This window comes from Vulpes vulpes, chromosome 4 (assembly GCF_048418805.1).
Source record: "Vulpes vulpes isolate BD-2025 chromosome 4, VulVul3, whole genome shotgun sequence".
In the NCBI taxonomy this organism is placed as follows: Eukaryota; Metazoa; Chordata; class Mammalia; order Carnivora; family Canidae; genus Vulpes; species Vulpes vulpes.
Genome location: NC_132783.1, coordinates 84,868,086 through 84,893,355, shown reverse-complemented (window position 1 = coordinate 84,893,355; position 25,270 = coordinate 84,868,086). Strand labels below are relative to the sequence as shown.

The window sequence follows — 25,270 nt, the reverse complement described above, 5'->3', positions numbered from 1 at the left end:
CAAAAGTAAGAGTTTTGGAAGCGCTTATACTCGACTATCAAAATTTATGTCCTGAAAACCATCTAATTCCTGCTTCAGAACTGAGAATTCCCCTTCCTCACATATATGACATTCAAGTTATATACCTTCTGGGCTGTTCCATTACCTTGCATATTCCTGTGGGTAAGGCGAGGAATACCAGGTTTGGATTTCGTATTTCCCGAATTCTATTACAGAAGGGTACCGGCCACAGTCTTCCACTCCACTTTCACACTCTATTTTCTGTCAGAGAAAAAGAAAAGGAAGGAAATAAAATATATGTATTAGAAGAAGATTTCTTCACTTATATTTTGATTCTTTCACCAGTGGACATGAAAACCTATCAAGGACAGAACATTCATCTTCATGGGGGAATTTTCATGTTGTTGAAAACACATTAGAGGGCCTTGTAAAATAACAATCAACTTTGCAGAAGATTCATATATAAACAAATACCCTATGAAACAGTATTACCAAGACAGGAAATGAGTACAAGGTAAATACATGCAAATGTCTATTGACCTGAATTTAATGGCCTGGTGCAATGCAGTAAAACTGAGTAAATTAGAAGATGACCCGGCTGTTAGACACTCTTGTGAAGTAACAGTGATCCCAACTGTTCTTATATCATCAACTGGGGAAGTCTGCAGTTTACTATCCATCTTGTCTCCCAAGCAGTAAGCTCCACGAGGTTAAGAATGATGCCTGCCCGATTCACTGTGTTATTGCCCGCATGTAGCAGAGTGACTGCTACAGACAAGAAATGTTCTTGAGTGAAATGCCAGTGTTACTGCACTAGAAAGAAGGGGCTTCACATTTAACAGTGCCTTTCAGATAATGCCATGTTGTTCATCAAAGTCTACCTATGAATGCCAGAGGTAGGCTAAAAATTTGAAAATATTTAAGGACTTCCAATTTTAAAAACTAGGGGAATTTTTGACATTTATTTTTGCCAAATGAAAACACTACAAAGTATACTGATGGGACAGAATGAGGAATGGAAATAGCCAATAGCCCCTTAAATTAGAAACTGTCACAAATATTTAGCCCAAGTGGCTGCTACTAAAAATAAAGCCTTAGAGCCTACAGATAGCCCCCTCCTCGCACTAAAAAGAAAGTGACGTTGAGAGGACTGTGAATAGTTTGCCATAGAAACAGAATGTGGTCTACTGACATAGCAAATCCACGCTCCATAATAAATCTGTTCTCAGAAAGTCCAAAAGCCTTACCTGTTCCCTGTTTTGGTGACAATAAAGTAACTAGAGTACTATTTTAAGTGGAAGCATTTAAACAAATTACTGGACAATGAAAATAAAAGTGATTATAACTGATCATCCAACACAATATTGTCTTAATCAATGCCAAAGTGTTAAAATTACGAGACATTTTTCATATGGCTGGCCATCTGTGTTGGAAGAACCATTGGTAAATTTAAAAGCGATGTTCTTTTTAACCATTTAAAACTGCTATTTTCTAAATTTCAGCATAAGTCATCAGAAATCTGTTTCTTCACACGGAGAAGGATTTTTCCAAAGCTGCCTCTACTACTGCTAGTTGTATTTTGTGAGACCAGCTGAGCTCTGACCAACTTCTGAGCATGGAGACAACTCTATAAAGTCACTGTTTTTGAATCTACAGTCAACAAAAACAATCATGGTAATAGTTAAAGGACCGCAAAAGATTTTGAGGAGGGGTTCTGTATAAAATCAAAGCAGTAAATTCATCAATAGTCACATATACAAAAATGACATATTATCCTTATTACTATAATATGTGGTATCCTGGCCTTACCTCCCAAGAAAGTTCCTGGGCTTGCTTAAAAACATCCAAATCCTCTTCCGTAACGGTATCCTTGTTTCCAATCACATTTATATCTGTACTTTCTTGTTTGATGCTTATTTTGATTTCAGTATCTGTCATTTAAAACCAGCAGAAAGTGCATTCACTGACTTGAATCTTGAGTAACCACCATATATTACCAAAATGGTACCAAATTAGCATAGTGGGCAAATAGGGATTTTTTTTTAAGCTTTATAAGCTTTTATGTCTAAGCACTGCTCAAAGATCCAGCAGTACCCTTTCCCTGCTGCACCCAAATTTTTATTTGAGTTACCACTGTCATCTTTTTATAGTTTCAATAAATAAATGAGGGAAAGTAAGAGCCATACAAAGCAAAATCATATTTTTCAACCGATATTAGAAGTTATATCAATGTCTAGCTATAGAATTCCCATTATCCCTTTCGAGATTAAAAAAAAATCTACCACTTTGTCGAAATGACTTTTTTTTTTATTTTTTTATTTTATTTTTCTGTTTTATAAAGGGTAGCAAATGTAACGGGCCAATTTGTTCAATGAAATCATGAAATCAGTTTTCTCCCTACGGTGAATACACACACAGACACAATCACACCCAAAAGCACACTTCACAGAATCACAGATCGCGCTCTGTTGAGAAGGAAGCAGAATGAACTTGGTCATGAGAAAGCGATGGAGCAGAGAGGGCTGAGATGAGGAGCTGGATCCCCCCTGTTGGAATCACTGACAGCACACAAGCAAGCAGCGCTGTGGCTGAAGAGGCGGCATGGCAAAGTACATGGCAGAAGCGTGACAGTGGCTACTCATGCGGGACCACAAAGCCATCAGCGACACTATGAAGGCATCTGGGGGGTCCTAGTGTCACTACGGATGGAAATAAATAATAAAAGGGGGGAGAGTATTAGTTGGAAAAAACATTTTGGAGGTTTAGTCAGCATCAGGAAAAGGTCAAAGTTTCACTGCTTCTGTATGAAAGTGAAGTGAGAACAAGAGAAATAGCTAAGACCTATGTGACAAATAGGAATTGACTGATTGATTTTTTTCGGGGTTGGGGAGAAAGGGACGGGACGCAGGTTTGGTTGGAGCTTTGACCTTTTGCTTACCATCATCCTGATCAGGTTTAATCCTTCCGTCTGTCAAGCTCCCCTTCCCTGGTGAGGGGGTCCCCATCTGAGGGGTCACTTTATATTTTAATCTGCCTAGCATCCTGTGCTTTTTAAGGAAAGTTGTTCGCTTGAAGTGAGCAATTGCTTTAAAAATACGTCCTCTAGCCATCCCCCAGCTAGAGGAGGAGGAGTGAGCAATAAACCTACTTCTAATATCTCTTTTTCCAAAGAAATGGGCTCTAGATTTTGCCGTGGAAGATAATTCAGTTTTACGACGCATACGTTTGGGTGGTGCATAACTTGGGTGTCCCTTTTTCCGAGACTGTCCCTGAGTGGTATAGATATGAGAAAGTCCATCAAAGAGTGCCTTCAGCTGGCTGTTCTTAGTAAGACTGCTAAAAGAGGGCACACTGGACTGGCTAGAAGAACTCTGGGGAGAGGTAGAAGAAGTGGAAGTGCTGGACTTTTGTGAACTGGGGCTCTGACCAGAGATGGGGGTTGGGGGTGGAAGTGAAGAAGGTGGAGGTTTTAGCTTTTGTGTGGTACCTGTAGCCAACACATGAGAAGTGCATGACTGTTTCTGAGAGACCTTTTTCCTTGGACGATAGTGCTTTGAAAAGTCTATTATTTCACCTCGTGATCTGCGACCATCAGGTGATGGTGTAAAAAACTTAGTAAGGCCATCAATGAGCCCTTTGGTTTTCTTGTTAACTTTAAGTGTAGAGGCAGAAATGTAGGTGGAGGTGGTGGTGATTTTGGTGGTGGCACCAGGCCGAGTGGGGTCTGTAACAGCCAATCTGCTGCTTGAGTCCTTCCCAGATGCAGCATGACCAGATGAAGGTGTGGTACAGACTTTAGTCTTTTGACCCCTACCAGGTGACCCCCTTCCTGTGAATGCATTCATGGATCCTTCATCACTGGTTACAGACCTAGGCAAAAATTTAGAGAATAGTATCAGCATTTAATAATAGAATTATAAAGGTAGCTAAAACAAATTTATAGCAACTAGATGCATTCAATGTGCTTAAACTTAAGAAGCTGAACTGCAACCCTAAGAAGTGTGCGTGTGTGTGTGTGTGTCCCCGCCTCTGTCTACGTGTTTCTCTGCTGAAACAGGTAGCAGCCACTACATGTGCATGTCATGGTTCTCCCAGTGCCCATCCAAGAGGGCCTGGAAGAAGCCACGTGGACCCAAGGGCAAGAGAAGGAAGAAATTCTTGAAGAGACTAAAGAACAACGCAATGCTTTCATTATACTTAAATAAAAATGTTACCCCCTGTGTGGTCACAAGTAATTATGATTTCTTAGGTCTTTTAAAAAGTATTAAAGGACATAAGTCATAAGCATTACCTAGAAGTGAAAGAATAAGCTTATCTAATCTCTGGTGTGAAGCAATTTTAGCTCAACTGGAAAATTTATATAAATAGAATTTGGGTAGGTCTATAAATTAATACTTTTTTTTTTAAAGAAAACATTAAAGATATCCTCTTCCTCTCAGCAGTTTAATACTTAGGATGATAAGATAGCCAATAATACTCTCTAAGTAGAGGAGACAATTAATTACAGCATAAAATATTGCTGAAAAAAGGACAACAATAGCAAAAACTGAAGAAATGATTAAAGAAAAGCTACAGCAGGTCAGACATGACATGGAAAGTCTGGTGAAGAAGCAGCACATTTACCATGGTCATTATCAGATACTTGGCATCAGAATCTTTATACACTATTTCAGCTCATTGGAGGCTGGTTCTACCCATCCAGCTGTGTGGTCAATAGAGACCAGAGGCCTCCGCTACCACAGCTGCTTAGAGGAACAGCAGCTGCCTGCCTTCACCTCAGGCTAGGGCTTGGAAAGCTACCCATCTTGCAGCAGAATTTTATTCAATAGAAACATTTGCATGTGAATTATGGCAGTGCTGGGGCCCAAGAATTCACTTTAAAAATTATCAATTTAGCTGAAGGCTCGTAATGAAGAAATGGAAGCCTGAAAATGATATGAGATTTATTATCAAAATATCTTAATTACAAATAAAAGAGCGCATTTTAGTGGTCATCGTGTACATTAACAAACAGCATCAGTAGTCAACTGCAGTGGATTCTGGTGTGGATCAGCTGGGTGAGCTACTGGGCTCATGTGAGGCAGCTCTGCTGCCAGGAGCCTTGGCTGACACCACGGATACAGCCAAATCAGGTGAACACTGGAGATTTCTGGTGTCACAGTGAGGGTTACCAATAAACAATCATCCGAGCTAAAATGTTTCACATTAGAATGCTGCATTTGGACTGTATCTGGAATCGATTGCCCAGAAAGGATAAGATGCTTATAAAGCATGTAAAAAGGAAAGCTCCCTAGACTGTCTTAAAAATTCCTAAGCTCAAAGGACAATTTTGGACAAACAAAAAGTTAGGACTGGTGCCAGATGCAATTTTCAGCTGTGTCCTTTGTTTAGAAAGTTTATATCCTAATTTGGTTTTTTTAATTGGGCCCCGAGGATACAGTCCCATTTTGAGAACAATGCTTACACAGGATGAATGCAAAAACATATAATTTCTACTTCAAATGATGCTAATATGAAAGATTTTATTCATAAATGTTTCATGTTTGCCTCGAGAAATTAACAAAGATTCCATTTAAAAATGTCCACCAGTTAAAGGGCTTTCATAAAAAAAGAAAAACAAAAAACAACACTATGAAGGAACATGCATTTTCTATTTCTCCTTTGGAAGACAAAGGTGCAGGAGAAGATGGTTTTTCTGAGAGCAGGTAAGGTAGTGTATTGCTTCAGATAAAATTAGGGATAAGTGTAGCAAAGTAAGGAAGACCTGGTGTTTGTTCATAGTGTGTGCAGAGCATCTATTCATTTCTACAGCACAATGACCCTAAGCTTCAAGAAACAGATGATGCTTTTATTGATAGAACTAAGATGGTCTTACTGATAGAACTCCTTTAGGTATTCAACTCCTTATTTCATGTAGATCATCAACCCTACACATCCATTTCTCCCCTTATCCATTCTCTACTTCTAATTCTTGCTAAATGTTCTACTGGGCTTTAATGGCAACAGGTTGAGGTTGGTAGAAATGAGGTTATCACAGCAGATGTGCAGGCCACTGCAAATATATCATTTCGTATGTATGTCTGCACACATGTGCATATACCGAATGGTTCTAACTCTTTGTGTGCAAACATGGGACAGTCATTTGCATGTTTCTCAGAAGCTCCTATTTCATAAAAGGGATCTTAGATGCTGTAACACTAAATTAGCACCAGAAAAGAGAAATATTTTTTTCTAAAATGCTATCCAGAGTGACAGGAGATTCACTTATAGATGTGAACAAATCCCTCTCTTGTTTTAAAATCTCCATAAAAATATTTATATAATTAAGCTCTTCTAATGCTCAGCCAGTAATAAAGTAAGCAGAATGATTGTTTCCAATTCTTACATTCTGCTTCCATCCTGCTGCTTGAAAAATGTCACTTAGCATCACAGATACTGCCAACAGAAGATCCCCAAATGCCAATTGTAATTAAAAATGTTATTTTCAAAAAATTTCCACAGCTTATATAAAAGGAAAACTATTCCTCATCCCCTGAGTTTGTAGAATGATGCTAAAAAGTTAATGGAATCTAAGGGGGTTACAATTGCCTATATTTTAAAGCACAACATAAAAGATTTCTTTTGATAAGATCTCAACCTACAACAATCGTTGCTTTAATTTATTTTTCGGTCGTCCAATGGGTTTTGCATATCGTCGTTTTATTTGTGCAGCTTTCTCATGAAGTAGTTTTCTTCCCTTTTTCTTTGGTCTGCAGACTTGGCAAATCCACATCCCTGAATTAATATATATATGAGAAAAATATTTTAATGTTTCATTTTAGGAGAAGATATTATATATAAACTGCAGCTGAAACAAGCTGCCCAAGGATGCCTGTATGTAGAACTTTCATTCCAGAAGGTAAGTCATTCCCTTGTGTCATCCTCCTCAGGAAGCCCTCATTAAAGATCAGTTTCCCCTCCAGGGTCACGGTGGTGAGAGCAGAGGGTGCCCCTATCCCGAACCCTTCCTAGAAGCTTTTCCCAACATGTCACCAAACCTCCCTCCACCACATAAACACACAGGAAAACCCAATCCTGTCAGATATTATATATCTTTCGATTAGAGGGAGACATATTCAAGCCAATAGGTTTTTGGAATTTCTGGTAAAAATTTTTTTTTGTTTTATTTCTTTCTGGAAATCTTCCACACTAAAAAACAAAAAACAACAACAAAAAAAATCAGTATAAAATATAATTTATGATTTAAAACAGAATTTTTAAGTACTCTGGAGCTGCAATAATTAAAACTATACATCTGGCATAGGGAAATAAGTCACTGGACAAGAATTTTTAGATCAAAAAACTGAAGCCTATAGAAAAGTTTAGCATATCAAAAGGTCGTATTTCAAGTCAGTGGGGAAAGGATGAAATGACTCAGTGAAGTGGTGATAGAACAAACAGCCATCTATATGGAAGGAAAAGAATTACTTCCTATCCTTTATAAAAATAAATTCTGGGCAGATGAATATTATGACAAAATTAAATGTTACAAGTACCAGGAAAAATATGTGGATATTTATTTAATTTTAGCATGACTGACATTTAAGACTGAAGCCATAAAGACAAAGATTCATGGATTGGACTGCATAAAAATATAAAAAGCTTCTACAAATCAGTAAGAAAAAGGTGAAAACATCAAGAGAAAAATGATTAATGGGTAAAACCAAGCATTTTACAAAGATGATATACGAACAGCCAATAATCAAACACAAAATACGTTCAATCTCACCGCTTAAAGAAAAAAATGATCAGACATATTTTTTCTCTATTATCAAATTGGTAAACATTTAAATAAAAGCACTGTATTTCATCGATTCTGACACTATTGACTATAAACAGTATCTGATTTTTTTTTTTTAATGTGTCTTAGACTCAATGAAATATAGTAATGGTGAGTGTTGGTCATAATACAGGGAAACAGGTATTCTCACACACTGGTGGTCGGTCTGAAAACTGATACAACCTTTCATGTACATAGCCTTTGATCCAGCAATTCCTCCCCTAGGCATTTACCTTAAGGAAATAATTGTGGATGGAAAAAATTGAAAACATTTGTAATGTCCACCATAGGGACTTGGTTAGGTAAGTTAGGGTCTGTTTATACACGGGGTTGCAAAATCAAATATATTCAGAAGCCACCCAGCAATAATACATATGACTGAAGCAAGCTGGAATTCAAGACAAGAGGGAGGAGTGAGATTGGGGCAAGTTTGAACATGGATCCTCCACCTAAAGGATGCAAATTAAAAATTATAAAAATGTTGTACCAGCTTGCCTGTCATACATTTAGAAGTCTTAAAAATATACGTAGTACCAACAATGCCTAACTGAGGTACATAGTCATCAGGTTTGTAACCCCTGCACTATACTCTGGAGTTCTTTGCACTCGTTAAAAACTGTGTTCAGGAGAAGATTTAATGATGTGGGGTTGTTAGAATCTCATAAAGATGGAAAATCTCATAAGATTACAAAAACATGTATAGAATGTTCCAAGTCCTTTTTTAAAAAAGGTGTATAGAGAGCTGGGAAGGAATTTCTAATTGATCATTCTTATTCCTTTTTGTCAATCTATATTTACTAAAAGTTTCACAATGAAAAATAAATAAATTTTATAGAGAGGCAGTTATTTTTAATGTTGAATGGATTATAAAGTGAAGAAAAAGAGGCCGAGCTAGCCTTACTTACACAATAGAGACAAAAATCCATATGCCATATGAATATATTCATGTAAAATACTTCAGATGCTCAAGTTCAAATTATCAACTAATGGCTAAGAAAAGTTAGATGGCTCCTGTAGTAGGACTTTGGAGACATCATTACAACTATCATACAAAACTAGGTAAGTTCTTACTTCTGAACACAGTACTGAATAATATGGAGAATGTTCTAAACTTCAGACCTACCTAATCTAAATTTATTCCAATAAGGGACAATTTGGGACAGGAACACTCTTCCCACCACCCCCTCCCCGTGCCGGAATTATCCGAGTCTTTATTATATACACTACCTGCAAACTAAATGCTTTTACACTCCTCTGTTTACAACCTGTGCCAAACCCACAAGTATAAGGAAGGTGGGAGGGATGAATAAATGCTTACGGAACCTGTATACCTCTGAGCAGGACAAGGCTAATGAGTATGTAATAAAACACATTTTTACTATGGTTTAAAAGTTCACCTTTTGGCATTCTGGAAAGTGGGGGGTCACAGCACTCCATATGGAATCCTCTGTCACAGGAGTCACAAAAAAGCATATTATCCTGTAAGATAACATATTAGAGAGTAACTGAACCTGAAACGAGCTGTAAAAGGCCACAAATTCTATTATCTGATTAACAATAATAAAATATAATGAAGGGGCAGAACGATCTATGTTGAAATTTGACATCAGATGTATTTAAATCTTTAAAAGGAAAAGAGCACCAGTCTACAAAAATGAAAAACCTTAACACTGAAAACCAGCAATTTACCTGATGGATTACAGAGAGCCATACTTACTGCATTTTTGCCTTGGATTCTACATGCACTGCAGGTCTTGCATTCGATGCACTGCCACCTTAAGGCCTTTACATTTGTTGTTAATTCAGGACAAAATTTCAGACAGGATGGGTGTCCTATAAGAATAAAAAGCAAATTGCTTTATGGGAATGGTGTTTAGGGTTTTGAAACTCTCATTCCCTCATGTTTGATAGATAGCGACAATGTCCATTAAAGACCTCAAGAACTTGAAAATGCAAAAAGATAAAAAAATTCAAATTATACTTCCCTTTCTACCTCCCCCACCCCACCCCCACATGTAACTGAGTAACTATGCAGATGTTTCCCTAAGAGAAATTTGGGAAATTTATACCAGTTCCCACCACAAGGCTTGGAGAACTTGAAGATAACGTATGTTTCAAGCATGTTCTCATCCCTGTGCCTTCGATTCAGCCGCTGGCCTGGCCTCCTCATCAACCACCATTTACCCAAAATTTGCTGGTTTACTGGACTGTGAGAAGAGTATTAAAGTCCAAATAAATCCTGCTCTATGTAATGAAATCATAAAACTTAAAACGACAGCTACCAAAAAAAAAAAAAAAAAAGGCTGCTTAACAATACAATTACAAATGCAAAAAAAAAAAGAAAAAAACCCCAATATTAAACAGAGAATATGCCATTGCTGAGATATACAGAGAAGATACCATTACGATTTTGCCCCTGAGTCCCTGAATTTAAATTCTAAAAGTAGGAGCAGAAATTTGGATTTGGGAGTTAAGAAGTTGCCATAATGATACCCTTGGCAGGTTTCCCCCATTTTTCTGAGTATTCAACTTTTTCACACTGTTTTGAGCACATTTTTCATCTAGCTTCACTCACATCAAGGAAGAAAACTGGGAACCAGGGGGGCGGGGTGGGGGACAACACCATTCAACAAAGCTACCTGGGCCATACTGAGTCAGAGATTCCTCCTAAAGGTTTAGAGAATGTGAGCCTAGACTCTTTGGAAGACAGTTCAGTTTAAAATGGGATGGTCTTTTATCACACAAACCTGAGGTTTCTAAACTTCATTTTATTTTTCTAAATCTGGTCTTAAAATAGTAAGAACATTAGTAAATCCCATGTGAAAGAACTTATAACCAAGCTGCAAAAGAAACCTGAGGGTAATAAAAAAAGCAGATTCTGCAATTTCAAAACTGTTTTATAATTTCCTGACTTTGGCAGGCTCATTGTTTAAATATGTATTTTGGATTGCTGCCAAAAAGGTCCTCCTCCCTAAAGCTTAACAGGTGCTTCATAAAATTCCACCCACTAGGAGATTTGGCTTTTTGAAGTAAAAACATTCAAAATCAATCATCAATACCGTTAATAAAGCATACTATTCCTGAGTTAAAAAAAAAAAATCCAAACATCTGTATTTAAGATGTTGAGCAAATAAAATGTTGTCATAGGATTACAACCTCGGGCTGTAGAGACACCCAGGCAGATCCATTTAACCTATGACACCATTCTTTTATAAGGGCTCCTCTCATTCAAATGAGAAGTACAGAGGGAGGAAGTTGAAATATATAAAAATGGTATCAATCACCTCTTTCTGCTCAAAAACAGCAAACAAAGACAGCTTGCTTGTCTACTTTAAGAAGTATACTCTGAAGGGGGAGCAGAGAGATCTACTTTGATCACGGATTTCCACCCCCCCCTTTATATAGTTATGGGGGTAAGAACTCAAGTTTTAAAGAACAGCAATTTAAATTCCACCCTTAAAATAGGTCCCATCAGCTTAAAAGTATACCATTTACTTCTCTTTTTTCCCCCTTTTTATTACTTCCTGTAAGTCATACATCACTGGCACATATGACCTCAATTTCATGCACTACATTTTTCTCTACATTTAAATCTGCTTTTGTACTTTGTAGCTTAATATTTAGTAACTAAGGTAATTCACATCTTATTATATAGTTTACTATTTATTCTCACAGAGATCCTATGAAAATACTTTTTAATAATAACACATTTTGAAAATTAATGGATTTCAGCCACTGTCAATCAAGAGCAAGGAATAGTCTTCCTCTTATTGCTTTTTCTCACTTTAAGCAGTATTATATCTCAAAACAACCATTTAAGCTACCCTATCAAATTCTAAAATCTTCAGCCTATCTTTCCGTTAAGCAGCAATCTTACCTTTATTTAACTCAAGAGAATTGGCCATAGATCCCTTCCAGCTCTAAATTTCTATAATTCTGTAAAGGAAGCTGAGGGATGAAGAACCATTTCCATTTTATCTTCTTATGACCACTTTGACACAAAAGACTGAGTCTTGATATACCACTACACAATTTTACTAATTAGATAAAGGATAAAAATGGTACTAATAATAAAATTCCTTATCTCTCATTTAACCATTCCATAAACTCAACAATTCCCTCTAAAATGTAGGATCTCTCTGCTGACACAATTCATAATGGTTTGTCTTTTTAGAATTTGTTTTACTTTTGTTATGTGTAGTTTATCAGATGTGAGAGCATAATATGTATTTATTCACTCATTCATTCTTATTACAAACACATATGAAGCACTAGTCACTTTCAGTAGTTTTATCCAACAAAACCAAAGGAATATTGTTTAAAATTTAACAAGTACCAATGAAACCACAAACCAGTAGAAATAATTTTTGGAGGAAGTACTGTGGGAGAAAAAAAACATGGGTTCTATAGTAGATAGAACAATGTCTATGCCACAATCCTTTGTATCCTGTACCTTATTACCTGACATGGTAAAGGGGACTTGGCAGGTCTGTCTAAGAGCACAAGGCTTAAGAGGAGGAAATTATCCTCGGTTATCTGGGTAGGCCCAATCTAATCGTGAGTACTTAAAAGCAGACAATCTTTTCCAGATGGGTTAGTAAAATGAGATGAAAAAGGAAGGACATGAAAGATTCCACCCAGCTTTGATAGCTTTGAAGACAGAAGAAAGGGGAGACCAGAAGCCAAAAAATATGGGTGGCCTTTGGAAGCCAGGAATGCCATTCACCTAACATCCAGCAAGAAAATGGGGATCATGGCACAGCCAACATCATACTCAATGGTGAAAAACTGAGAGCTTTCAGGATGCCTGGGTGGCTCAACTGATGAAGTGTGTGACTCTGGGTCACAGGGTCATGAGCCCCATGTTGGGTAGAGATTTTGCTTAAAAAATAAATAAGTAAAATCTTAAACAAAAACAAAAGCTGAGAGCTTTATCCCTAAAATCAGGAATAAGACATGAATGTCTGTTCTTACCACTTTTATTCAAAAGAATACTGGAAGTCCTAGCCATGGCAATCAGACAAGAAAATAATAAAAGGCAGCTACACTGGTAAGGAAAAACTAAAACTTTCACTACTTGCAGAAGACATGATAGACTGTATCGAACACCCAAAGACACCACCACCATAAAACTATTAGCACTAACAAATGAATTCAGTAAAGTCAATAGATATAAAAATCAATCTACAGAACTCTGTTGCATTTCTATAGGCCAATAATGAAGCAGCAGAAAGAGAAATTAAGAAAATCCCATTTACAATTGCACCAAAAATAATAAAAATACTTAGGAATAAACTTAACCAAAGAAGTGAAAGACCCACATTCTGAAAAGTATAAAACATTGAGAGAAATTCAAGATGATGCAAAGAAATAGGAAGACATCCAATGTTCGTGGATTGGAAGAATATATATTGTCAAAATGTCTATACAACCCAAAGCAATCTACAAATTTAATGCAATTCCTATCAAAATACCAGTAGCATTTTTCCCAGAACTAGACCAAACAATCCTAAACTTTGTATAGAACCACTAAAGATCCTGAAAGACCAAAGCGATCTTGAAGAAGAAAAACAAACCTGGAGGTATCACATTCAGATTTCAAGTTATATACAAAGCTGCAGTAATCAAAACATTATGGAACTGGCACAAAAATAGACACATAGATCAATGGAACAGAATAAGAAGCCCAGAAACAAACACACAATTATATGGCCAATTAACCACTGACAAACAAGGCAAGTATATGCAATGGGAAAAAGATAGTCTAGTCTCTTAAACAAATGGTGGTGGGAAAATTGGATGGCTCCACGCAAAAGACTGAAGCTGGTCCACTTTCTTATACCACTGACAAAACAAACTCAAAATGGATTAAGGACCTAAATATGAGGCCTGCGACCATAAAAATCCTATAAGAAAGCACAGGAAGTAACTTCACTTCAATGGCTGTAGCAACTTTTTTTCCGGATATGTCTCCTGAGGCAAGGGAAATGAAAGCAAAATTAAACCATTGGGACTACAAGAAAATTAAAAAGCTTCTGCATAGCAAAGGAAACAATACACAGAACTAAAAACAGGCTACCGAATGGGAGAAGATATTTGCAAATGACATATCAGATAAAGCGTTAGTATCCAAGATATATAAGAACTTATAAAACTCAACACTGAAAAACCAAATAATCCAATTACAAAATGGGCAGAAGGTATGAACAGACATTTCTCCAAAGAAGACATACAGATGGCCAGGAGATACATGAAAAGATGCTCATCATCACTTATCAGGGAAATACAGACTAAAATACAATACAATATCACCTCATACCTGTCAGAATGGCTAAAATAAGAAACAACAAGTGTTAGTGAAGATGTGGAGAAAAAGGAGCCCTCGTATACTGTTGGCAGGAATGCAAACTGGTGGAAAACAGTATGGAGGTTCCTCAAAAAATTAAAAATAGAATTACCATATAATGCAGTAACTGCACTACTGGGTATCAACCCAAAGAATCAAAATCACTAATTCAAAAGGATATATGCATCCTGATGTTTATAGGAGTATTACTTATAACAGCCAAATCATGGAAGCAGCCCAAGTGCCCATTGATAGATGAATAGATAAAGATGTGGTGTATGTGTGTGTGTGTATAGCAGGGTAGTATTCATCAATAAAAAAGAATGAAATCTTGCCATTTGCAACAACATGGATGGATCTAAGAGTATAATGCTAAGCAAAATAAGTCTATCAGAGGAAGACAAATAAATACCATATGATTTCATTCATACGTGGAATTTAGGAAACAAAATAAACAAAGAAAAAAAAGACAGTCAAACCAAAAAACAGACTTTACTATATAGAGAACAAACATATGTCACCAGAGGGGAGGGGAGTAGGGGATGGGTGAAATAGGTGAAGGGGATTAAGAGTACATTTCTCTTGATAGAGCACTGAGTAATATTTAGAGTTGTTGAATCACTATACCATATACCTGAAACTAATATAACACCGTACATTAACCATATGGAATTAAATATATATATAATATATAATAATACATAATATAAATAATATTCACGTTAGCTTCATGGTAAAAGAGATTCCCAAATGTATAGGGGGTGAAGAGATAATATAGAAAGCTTCCGGTTACTGATCCTGAGTTGAGAAAGCACATTCATAGTGGAATCAGAGAAGAAATCCAGACTGGATCCTTGAAGAGCAAGAGGGGCAAATTCTTTGGACATTTTTTTATTTATTTCTACTAGATTAGATTCTATTTTCTCTATCTTGTGTGATATTTTTTCGAATATCAGGAAATATTATCTTGGAAAATAACTTTGCCATCTTTTTTTTTTAAGATTTTATTCATGAGAGACAGAGACAGAGACAGAGACAGAGACAGAGACGCAGGCAGAGGGAGAAATAGGCCCCATGCAGAGAGCCCAATGTGGGACTTGATCCCAGGTCTCCAGGATCACACCCTGGGCTGAAGGCGGCGCTAAACCACTGAGCCACCTGGGCTGCCCCCTTTGCTATCTTTATAAGATGACTTCTGAAATATATACAGGTATTTGTTTAAAGAAAAGAAAAAGGAAGGGGAAGGAAGGGGAGGGTAGGAGGGAGAGAGAGAGGGAAGGAGGAAGAAAGAAAAAGAAAAAGAAAGAGAAAGAAAAGAAAGAAGAAAGAAAGAAAAAAGAAAGAAAGAAAGAAAGAAAGAAAGAAAGAAAGAAAGAAAGGAAGAAAGAAAAAGAAAGAAAAGAAAAAGAAAAAAGAAGGAAAGAAAAAGGTAGATAATGGAGGGCTTGGTCCTACAAACAGAGGAAGTGAGTTCTGTCAACAACTTTGTGATCATTTACAGCAGCAAGGGAAAACTAATGAACACTGTAACACTGGGTCCCTTGGACTGGCTATCTGACCAACCATCTATCCATCTGAGATGCAATAAGGAAAAAGGACAGACATTTTAGATCACATAGTCTCTAGCAGGAAAGAGACACATTAAATCAGAATTAGAACTAACATGTGACAATAGGTGGCTCAGAGATATGGGCAAATCTAGCAGGAGGTTAGAGGAAGTGCTCCCTCAAGAAGAAACCCATAGGATGAGTGGGATTAGATGGGGCCAGTGGAGGTGCAAGATGGAAGAGGTAGCATGTGCTGGGGAAAAGGGGAACATGGCACACTCACAGAGGAAGGGTTCAGTAGAACTACTATGCACAATATGAGGGGGAAGTGATGCAGAAGAGGGCTAACCAAGAGAGGGTCTGGAGGCTATAGTAAAGAATTTGAATTTTTCCTAAGGGTAATTGGTAGCCACTCAACTAAATCTGTGAATAGATTTCACTTAGCCTGCAGCATGGAAAAATGGATGAGGGGAAAAAAAAAAAAAAATGGATGAGGGGTGGGGGGTAGGGGGTCCAAGATTAGATTTAGGTTATTACAATAGGAGACCTGAGGGGGTCTGGTGGGAGTGTGTGGATATAGAGAATGTGGGATATACATGAGAACATACAATCAAGATACTTTTGGTGATTCCTTGGTGTGAGAGAAGAGGACAGAGGATGGCTTGTGGCCATCGTGAGTGGCCAGTCATGTGCTGATGGCTGCAACAGGAGATCCCTAAGAAGTACGAGGTTAGTTTGCTGAGATTTCTGTTGTTGCTGTCATGTTTGTTGCTTTGGGGTGGCAGGGATCCTGCAAGGATACTTAACTCCGAGATACCTACAGGGTGCGAAGGACATAAGCCTGAAGAAACGTTCGGGGATGGATAGAGACAAAGGAGCTAACAAGAGACGTGTGAAAGGAAGTGGTGACAGAAGACAATACAGTATCAGAAAAGCCAAAGGAAATGAACATTTAAGGCAGAAGATTTCCAACAGACCAAACAGAGCTGAGGACTAGCTGGTGTGACCTGAAAGATGTACACTAGAGTCTGATACAGATGGAAAACTGACCTCTAGATTTTGCTGCCGCCTTGCATGATATCAGTGCAACAAAAGGCCAGGCACCAGGTTTCTGCTTCCTGCTTCTCCGCTTGTGGGCTCGAGGTAGCTCGATCCTGCCCTCTCCCACCTCTGTACTCCTCCTCTCTGGGTTCCATCCTTACGTTTCTCTCTGGTCATGGGTCTCCTTCCCAACCTAACCATTCAATCTGTGTCTACTCAATGTGATCCTGGATAACCAGCCAACAAATCTCTGAGGACTTTTGTCCAGTGACCTTAAGCCACTAGGCCATGTTTTAACTAGGCTTATTCATCAGCATACCGCACCTCACAGCTGATGGGAGAGCAGAGTTTTGTCCAAGGCTGACTACACACATAAAGACAAACCCAGAAGAGACTTCACGTGTCTTGAGGGCAGACGGAGATTTGGCGCCACAGATCCTGTGCCCTTTGCTGTACACAAGGTGTTTTTTTCTTACCTTCCCAGCTGCATCACAGCAGCCTCTCTCTGGCTGCCGGTTTCAATGAGCTTCCACTTAGAATGATGCTGTAATTTTGAACTGTACACTTATCTTAGATTTGCTAATTTGAAAACACACATGCACACAACTCATCTGTAAGTAAGATTTAACCACCCAGCAATCTGAGCAGCAGACACAAAATTTCATTTGGTATAATATCTAATACTTATGTGAAGCTAATTAAAGATAATTTGGTCTTAATGAGGCAAAGAGAATATAACAGTGTTAATTTCAAAGTAGGCTGATCCATGAAAGTCAAGTAAAATCACTTCCTAGCCCAACATTCCCAAAGACCTAAATATGACTATCTGATGATTCCCACAGTCATTATTAGTGGTTAGAATGAATAATCCTTCACATCTGTTTTATAGTTCCTGATAATCTTCATATCACTGGATGCTCATGACTACCCTACGGATGCAGGGATGTGGATATAGCATCTGCATTCACATTTTATGGATATGAAAACTGCAGTTACATAGCCAGTAAGCAGAAGCCTGGAAAACCGTATTTGAGGCTGTGCACTCTGCACCTCACCTCATATTTTTACTACCTGCAAACTTGAATTATTTTTTCAAAGGAACTTTCAGCAGGAAAAACATAGTTAAAAGAAAATACTGCCCATTTGTAGCACTGAGCCACCTTAAAAATAGAGACATTTCTAATTGGCTTACTTTATGATGTAAGGAGAAGGAAACATTTATTACTCACATCTATGAAATCTAAGCAGAGTCTAAGTGTGACATCATACAAATGGTACTTCAGACACAGGCGACTACAAACCAACAGGCACATATGGGAAACACATTTAAGAATGATCCTCCTTATGGGTTGCCATCTATATTTCCTTTTTCTGGTTTTATACGGCTACGGGTATTTTTTTCACATAAACATTTTACATTAGGGAGTCCTTTGATCATTACAAACCGTTTCAATTCAATCTTAGAACCAATGGACTCTTCTGAGTGTGAGATAGTGGCCATTTCCATAGGGCAACTAGGGGTATGACCCATTCTGTAATTCTCACTATAGAAACTGGACTGGACCATGCCAATGGGGCTTCCACCATTATCAGAAGGTACTATTGAGCCATGCCACCCTATTTTATTACCTTTGCTCAATAATCATCAAGTGTCACAATGGAACATCATAACTACAAGAATTCCCTCCCAAGCTCTCCAAAGAACAACTATATTTTACTTTCATTCTTCTATTTAAAGAGTAGTACAAAGCAAGGTCTACTCCTCTGATCTACCAGATGAACTGAATGTCTACAATGCATCTTCCTGAGATAGGAACAATGGCTTTTTTCTTGACTAAAGTAGCTAAATCCAGATTGGCACTGTATATTCAAGAGAGTATTAAATGAACCTTGACACTGAGCCAGATCCCAAGGTGGAGTCCAGAGAAGTTCTCTTAGCCATCCTCTACCCTAAACAAAGGGACATGATGCCCTCAGGGATTGAATTTCTGTCATGACCCATACCTTGACTCCAAAGCCTCAGCGTTTTTCGACCTGAAAGGAGGGAGGAGAGGGGGGACTGGCTCACAAAATGACTCTAGCTATATAAGCTTTCCAACACAGTATCCTTAGTGCATTCTTCTCCATTTGTTAAAAGAGAAAACATAACATTATACCTACATACCCTGGTAAAGTAAGAAACTTTAGGGAAAAAAAAATTTCGGTGACCTCAAAGTATAAAGGAGATCAAACCTCTCCTTTGGCAGGTTTTCAATTTGGGAAAGACGAAGGGAGACTGATTACATCAGAAAATCTAAGATCTACCTGTTTAGAATTACACCTTTATATCTTGTGAAGGAGGCCTTGGAGTTATGATCTAGTAGATAATGATCTCAAATTCCTTATCAACTCAAGTAAGTGTATCAGCAGAGGTAAGGAAATATATGAAGGGAACTTTTCTTCCCACATTTAAGAGCATTGTTAATCTGTCTGGGAGCCCAGACACAAAGATATAAATAAATAAATAAATAAATAAATAAATAAATAAATAAATAAATAAATAAGGCGGTGAGGGTAGTTTGTAAAGTATTACCTTAAAAATCACAAAGGGTAAACTTGTCTAAAGTGAACACAGCTAAACTGATCAGGCAGTTAAACAAAAGAATAATTCATTCAGAGTGAGCCTCGTGAGAAAACCCAAAAGATAACTCCAGAGTCAGAACTGATGAGTGAGAGGCTACCTCACCAGAATGAAACAGAGAGATTGTAGGGTTGAAATTTATTAAACTGAACATACAGATAATGTTTCCATGCCCTTTTGTCACTATCCATGATACCATGGGCAGGTAAAGAATTTTAATGAATCTGTAAAGCCCATCAAAAAGAGTGTCAGAATCCATTTCTCAGGCAGAGTTTGAAATGTCTTATTTCCAAGGCTCTCCTCTCCTAGCCGGGTTGAAAGCTGCAGAACCACACAGAGCTCATCCAGTTAAACCTTTTTAAGAGGAGGAAGAATCATTACATAACACTGGCATTCCTCAGTATGAAACATTTCCTCTAGCCAACCATCAAGTGGCTGTCAAAAATGATGATAAGCTTTGGAATTACTTGCGGCAATCAAGGACAATATCCAACACGCCAAATAATGACAATGGCTGACGTTTATAGCACACTTGCCATAGTGTTGTAGACCCTGTCCTAGGCTATTACGCTCACAAAATCCAAGAGGTAGGTGCTACCAGCATCTAATTTTCTAGTGAGGAAATCAAGGCACAAAATAGTTAAGTAATTAACTCCAGGCAAAGGAACTGGGCTATGGCTGGCTCTTGAGTTTTTCTTAACCACTACACTATACTGACTTCCTGAACAATAGTATGCTATATGGTATTTTGCAGGTTTGTTTTTGTTTTTAAAGATACTCATAATTAAAGAAATACTTGGTTGTGAATGTTAAAATAACACTGGGGAAAAGTTTCAGTAGGCTGAGAGAAGAAAATGTAAAGATTAACACAAAGAGATTATATTTTAAAAATCCAATTAACTACTATTCAATCTGTTGAGGGTGTATATATGTGTGTGTGTATATATACACATATGTATAACTATATATTAAACTATATATAGGGTGGCCAGGGTGGCTCAGTCAGTTAAGCATTCAACTCTTGGTTTTGGCTCAGGTCTCAGAATCCTGGGATCATGCCCCAAATCAGGCTCCCCATTCAACAGCGAGTTTGCTCATCTACCTCTCCCTCTGCCCCTCCCCCTGCTCACGTTCTCTATCTCTCTCTTAAATAAAGAAAAAAATTTTATATAAGTATAACATACATATATATAACCTAGGCAACTATAGCACACGATCAGCTGAAAGGAAGACTGGCTTGGTAAGACAAAGTCCATGTAAGCACAATTTGACTTTTATTTTCCATTTTATTTTATTTTATTTTATTTTTATTTTCCATTTTAAAGGCTGGTCTTAAAATCTTAGATTGAGGAAAAGGCAGGGGTATCAGTACCTTGACAGTATTTTGAATAATATTGCAATTTGCCAACAGTCAGTCCCGTGTCCCCACCTACCCATTCCTTGATTTCAACATCACTTTCTATTTGACCACTCTTTTCCTATCTTATTGTAGGCGGTTTGAATTTTTTTCATGCCTGATGATTTCTTGACTCTGTCATTGCAGTTCTCCAGGACACTGCCCCTTTCATTTAGTCACACAGAGCTGGGTTGTAATACTAGATTTCACCAGTAGGCGTCATGACCTGAAACACTACATCTTCCAACTCCAGTGTCTCATAAACTGAGACTGAGGGTTATAGAAAACAAGTGTTCTAGTTGTATTCAGCTTCAAAACTTAGAACTCATTATACTGAATTTACCTGCAATATAAAACACTCCCTAGTGAATTACTAATGCTGGTATGAAATCAAAGCTTAATTATAAATATTAATATATAGTGTTATACAAACATATATAATATCTTTGTCACTGCTAATATACTTACCTTTCTTCCCTCTACCTGCACTTACTTTTAAAATTTATAACCTATGCTATAACCAAATAATTGCTTTAAAAAACAAATGCAAGTGTGATAGAGATATAAATAACATAGCTATAGAAGAGGCACTGTACAGACATACAAAACAATACCAACTTACCGCTACTGCCACAATCTGCACAAGAGAGGAGTTCTTCTGGTTTCTTTTCACGATTTGATTCCTTAGTCCCCAAACAGAAGCTACATATCGGAATGGGATCAGCACGGGGCTATGATAAAATTAAAATGGAAAAATACTGTCAGTTTTCCATTTCAAAATTAAAAAACATTACAGTCAAAGGTAAAAACACTGCTGAATAAGGTATTCCAATCAACATTTTCTAATAAAAAAAAGTCTCCTTAATTATTTGGTGCTAAACTATTACCTAAATAATGCATTTAAGGGTAATATGTAAGATACAGAAGTAACTTTTATTAAACCAATGAAATCTAAGGCCTTTATATATTATATAACCTTGCTAAAATGAACATTATTATTAAAGACCTAACTTAGCTGGCTTAGTCAGTAGAGCATGCGACTTGATCTCAGGGTCATGAGTTCGAGCCTCGTGTTGGGCGTAGATATTACTTTAAAAAAACATAAAAAGGGGAAATGAAATTATGGGAAATCGCAATCATTCCCATAATTTATAGGCCTATAATACATTGATTCATCTATTCAGCATTATAGTTTATGAATATCACCTAGTTGTCATTTCAGATTGTTCAAGTAAACTTTATCAAATTGGGGCACCTGGGTGGCTCAGTCAGTTAAGCATCTGCCTTCTTCTCAGGTTTTAATCCTGGGCTGCTGGGATGGAGCTCTGTGTTGGGCTCCCTGTTCAGCCAGGAGTGGGCTTCTTCCTCTGCCCCTCCCCCTGCTCATGCACTCTCTCTCTTTCTCTCAAATAAATAAATATTTTTAAAAAACAAAACTTCATCAAATGTTTTAGTGCAGGTTACTATTTTTCATCTATTAAATTTTTGACGTAAAATATCAGTAAGTTTTCAGGTGATATAATAACAGAGCTGGAACTGAATAAGAACTTTAAAATTCTGTAGGGTCACCTAGGAGGCTCAAAGATCATTAACAAGGACTTTCTGGCACCAAGGTCTTTAAAAGTAAACCACATCATGCCACACAAAGGAGATAAACTCTCAATCTTTGAAATTCCCACTTTAATAAATAAAACAACAAAACATTTGTCTAACCCCCAGTACCTTAGCACTCACTGAGGAAGTTGCTTTTAACAATGTATTATGTCTGCATACATCTCAGTGTCTCCATTGTTATTTATGGCTACCAGCGATGCTAATATTCCATTCATATGAATAGTTGTGCCTACAGATCTGGTCACATTTATTCTGAACAGCCAAAACTGTATGAAAATTAAAATTTTATTGCATATTCTAAGCCTTCACACATGTTGTCTCTAGCCATCTGAATGTAACTAGAACGTATTTATATTTGAATCTCATGAATCAAAAATTCAAGGCAAGAAAAGTTAGCATAATCATACATGTTTTTTTAATGTAAATTAAAAACAAGACTTTGCAAGGTCTAACTTTTAAAATACACATCAGCATAGAATAAACCTCTCATTTGTTCAGCTACTCTATCCCAAATGCCTAATTAATACAACGCCTGATACACAGTAGGCACTCAAAATATATGTTAACTGAATAAATGGAAGAAACATATGCTAGTTGAAAGAAGAAACCCTCATCTCTAAGATAGTATTTCAAATGGTTATAATGATTCCAACAAATGTCTTGGTTCACTGTGAAAACATGTCATCAGAAACCAGAATTCATCTTATGACTGAGGATTTGCAAAATTGTTCAATATGATTGTTAATTTCATCTTACAATATGAGTGTTCATTATCTTGCCCTTATTTTCAGTTTAATTTGTTCTTTTAATATGCACAGGCTTTACTTTCTGAAGTAGCTATGCAAATGTGTTTTTTGTAGCCCCACTTAAAAAGCAGAGTATAAAACACTTTGTACTAGAAAAACCCAAAAAGACAAGCTACAACAAATTGGTCACTGACTCTAGCCACAATTTTTTAAATGCCAGATAATCAGCACTGCATAATTATGGATCCATAGTTATTACTTGCAACTGCTCAACTGTAGTACCTTGGGAACACTTTTGTTCCTTTAAATAGCAATTAAAAGAACAATCTGGTTTTAAAGTGACAACATTCCCCTGATAGATTCCAGCTAAAACCCAGTCTTTGTACTAATGGGATTCCTGCTTTCATTTGATATAACAATGCTCAAGCCATTGCTGCCATCCTTGTGGTGATAAATAATTTACAAAATGTCACATATCATTCATGCAATGAAACAAATCCAAATCCGCAATCCCATTTTTCCTTCCCCAATGAATTTTTAGCTGTAAGAAAGACATGGCCATCAGCCAGCACTCGTGCTCATTTTTCGTTTTTAACTAAAGGTAACACAAAGGACAAAGGTTGCTAGTAGTTCATGGCCAGAAAGACTGATGTCCCACACTCTGCCCAATAATAGAAAGCATAGATGCTATCACTTCACGCTACATTCAAGTGAACCCCACCACCACGCTGATGTATGCTCACAACCATTTATTTTAAGGATAACTATCTCACAATACTCTATAAAACCACTGCATTATACAGAAATGTCTGCCCTGCTGAATTATTGATAATTCAAAGCACTTTTTGCTAACCTCAGTATAGCTGAGTCTAATTAACTTTAAAAAATTGTCACTTGTAAGAAATGGAACTTTTACAGTAATGCATGTAAATGGGTCACAAAATTATTATGATTCACTATTCTCAATCAGACTTCATATAAACTGTTTCAAAAAATAATCCCTGGTAATAGATTAAAATGGATTGTAGTCAGAAAGAGGTCCAAAAAAAAAAAAAAAAAAAAGAGGTCCAAATAAATGGCAATTCGATTCTACACAAGTCCACCACAGACAAATCATATTTAAGAGGGCTGAAAATGAAACAAAACACGTCCTAATTCTTAAATCACTTTCTTTGAAATTTCACAAAGGCACCTAACCTGTTGATCACATTTTCTTATCAACATCATTAAATATTTCAAACTAATCTCAAGAATTAACACCTATGATGGATAGGTTTAAACTCTGCAACCTGCTCAGGAAGCAACTCCTCTTCATCTCCCATGCGATGGTCCCAGTGTAGCTGCTAAGTTAGAGGCCACAATACACTATCTCATTTAATCATCCTAACAATCCTGCCAGGAATGTTTATTATTATGTCCATTTTCTAATGTTGTACAAGTTCAACTGTGGAACTGGGATTCAAACACAGGTCTGTCTTCACTAAAGCCCATTTCTCACCTTCAGTACTTACTATCCTGCCCCCTACTTCTCTCCTCTCAGAAAAACAAACATTTAAAATTATCTTTCCATCAGTGGGAATAATGCTTTATTAATGTGCTCATAATCTTCTCCATTCAATTTCTCCCAAGACCAATGGCGTCTTTCTAAAACTATTTAAAAAGCAAACACTAATATCCTATAGATTATTTGTTAATTACAATAGCAAAAAAAGGTACCTTAACAATGGAGACACCTCCTTAACGAAATGATCAAACCTATCACCAGTACATGACAAATTGACATTATGTGTCTCCCAAGTGTGGCATTAAAGGACTCAGCACAGCTTATGCAGTATTCTTGCTGGAATTATTTACCTCAAATCTAACCATAAGGAACAAATCAGGCAAATCCAAATTTAGGGACATTCTGAAAAACAACTGGTCTGGACTCTTCGAAAAATGTCAATGTCACCTAAGACTCAATAAAGGGCAGAACCAATTTAGGCAACTAAAGTGCCCTGAAAACTAAATACAAATATGGATTCTGGATTATTTAAAAATTACTCTGGGGCACCTGGTTGGTGCAGTTGGTTAAGCATCAAACTTTGGGTCTCAGGGTCCTGAGATCAAGCCATGTACCCGGCTTGGCTCTCAGTGCAGAG

At 37.2% G+C, this 25,270-nt stretch overlaps 1 protein-coding gene across 11 annotated transcripts in view; it reads right to left on the bottom strand.

The window, feature by feature from the left end:
* The window catches only part of KAT6B (lysine acetyltransferase 6B), a 186,531-nt gene that overhangs the window by 47,009 nt on the left and 114,252 nt on the right, over positions 1-25,270 (bottom strand). For 3 of the 11 annotated variants that reach the window (XM_072756289.1, XM_072756288.1, XM_072756287.1), the window contains exons 4-10: positions 21,392-21,500; positions 9,537-9,652; positions 9,217-9,298; positions 6,642-6,774; positions 3,815-3,870; positions 1,810-1,931; positions 146-261 (exon numbers count right to left, since the gene is read on the bottom strand). In XM_072756289.1, coding sequence (XP_072612390.1) covers positions 146-261; positions 1,810-1,931; positions 3,815-3,870; positions 6,642-6,774; positions 9,217-9,298; positions 9,537-9,652; positions 21,392-21,500 — 734 coding nt within the window. Of the gene's footprint in view, positions 1-145; positions 262-1,809; positions 1,932-2,938; positions 3,871-6,641; positions 6,775-9,216; positions 9,299-9,536; positions 9,653-21,391; positions 21,501-25,270 lie in introns of all 11 variants that reach the window. The other 8 variants (XM_072756286.1, XM_072756285.1, XM_072756284.1 and 5 more) reach the window with 3 other exon arrangements.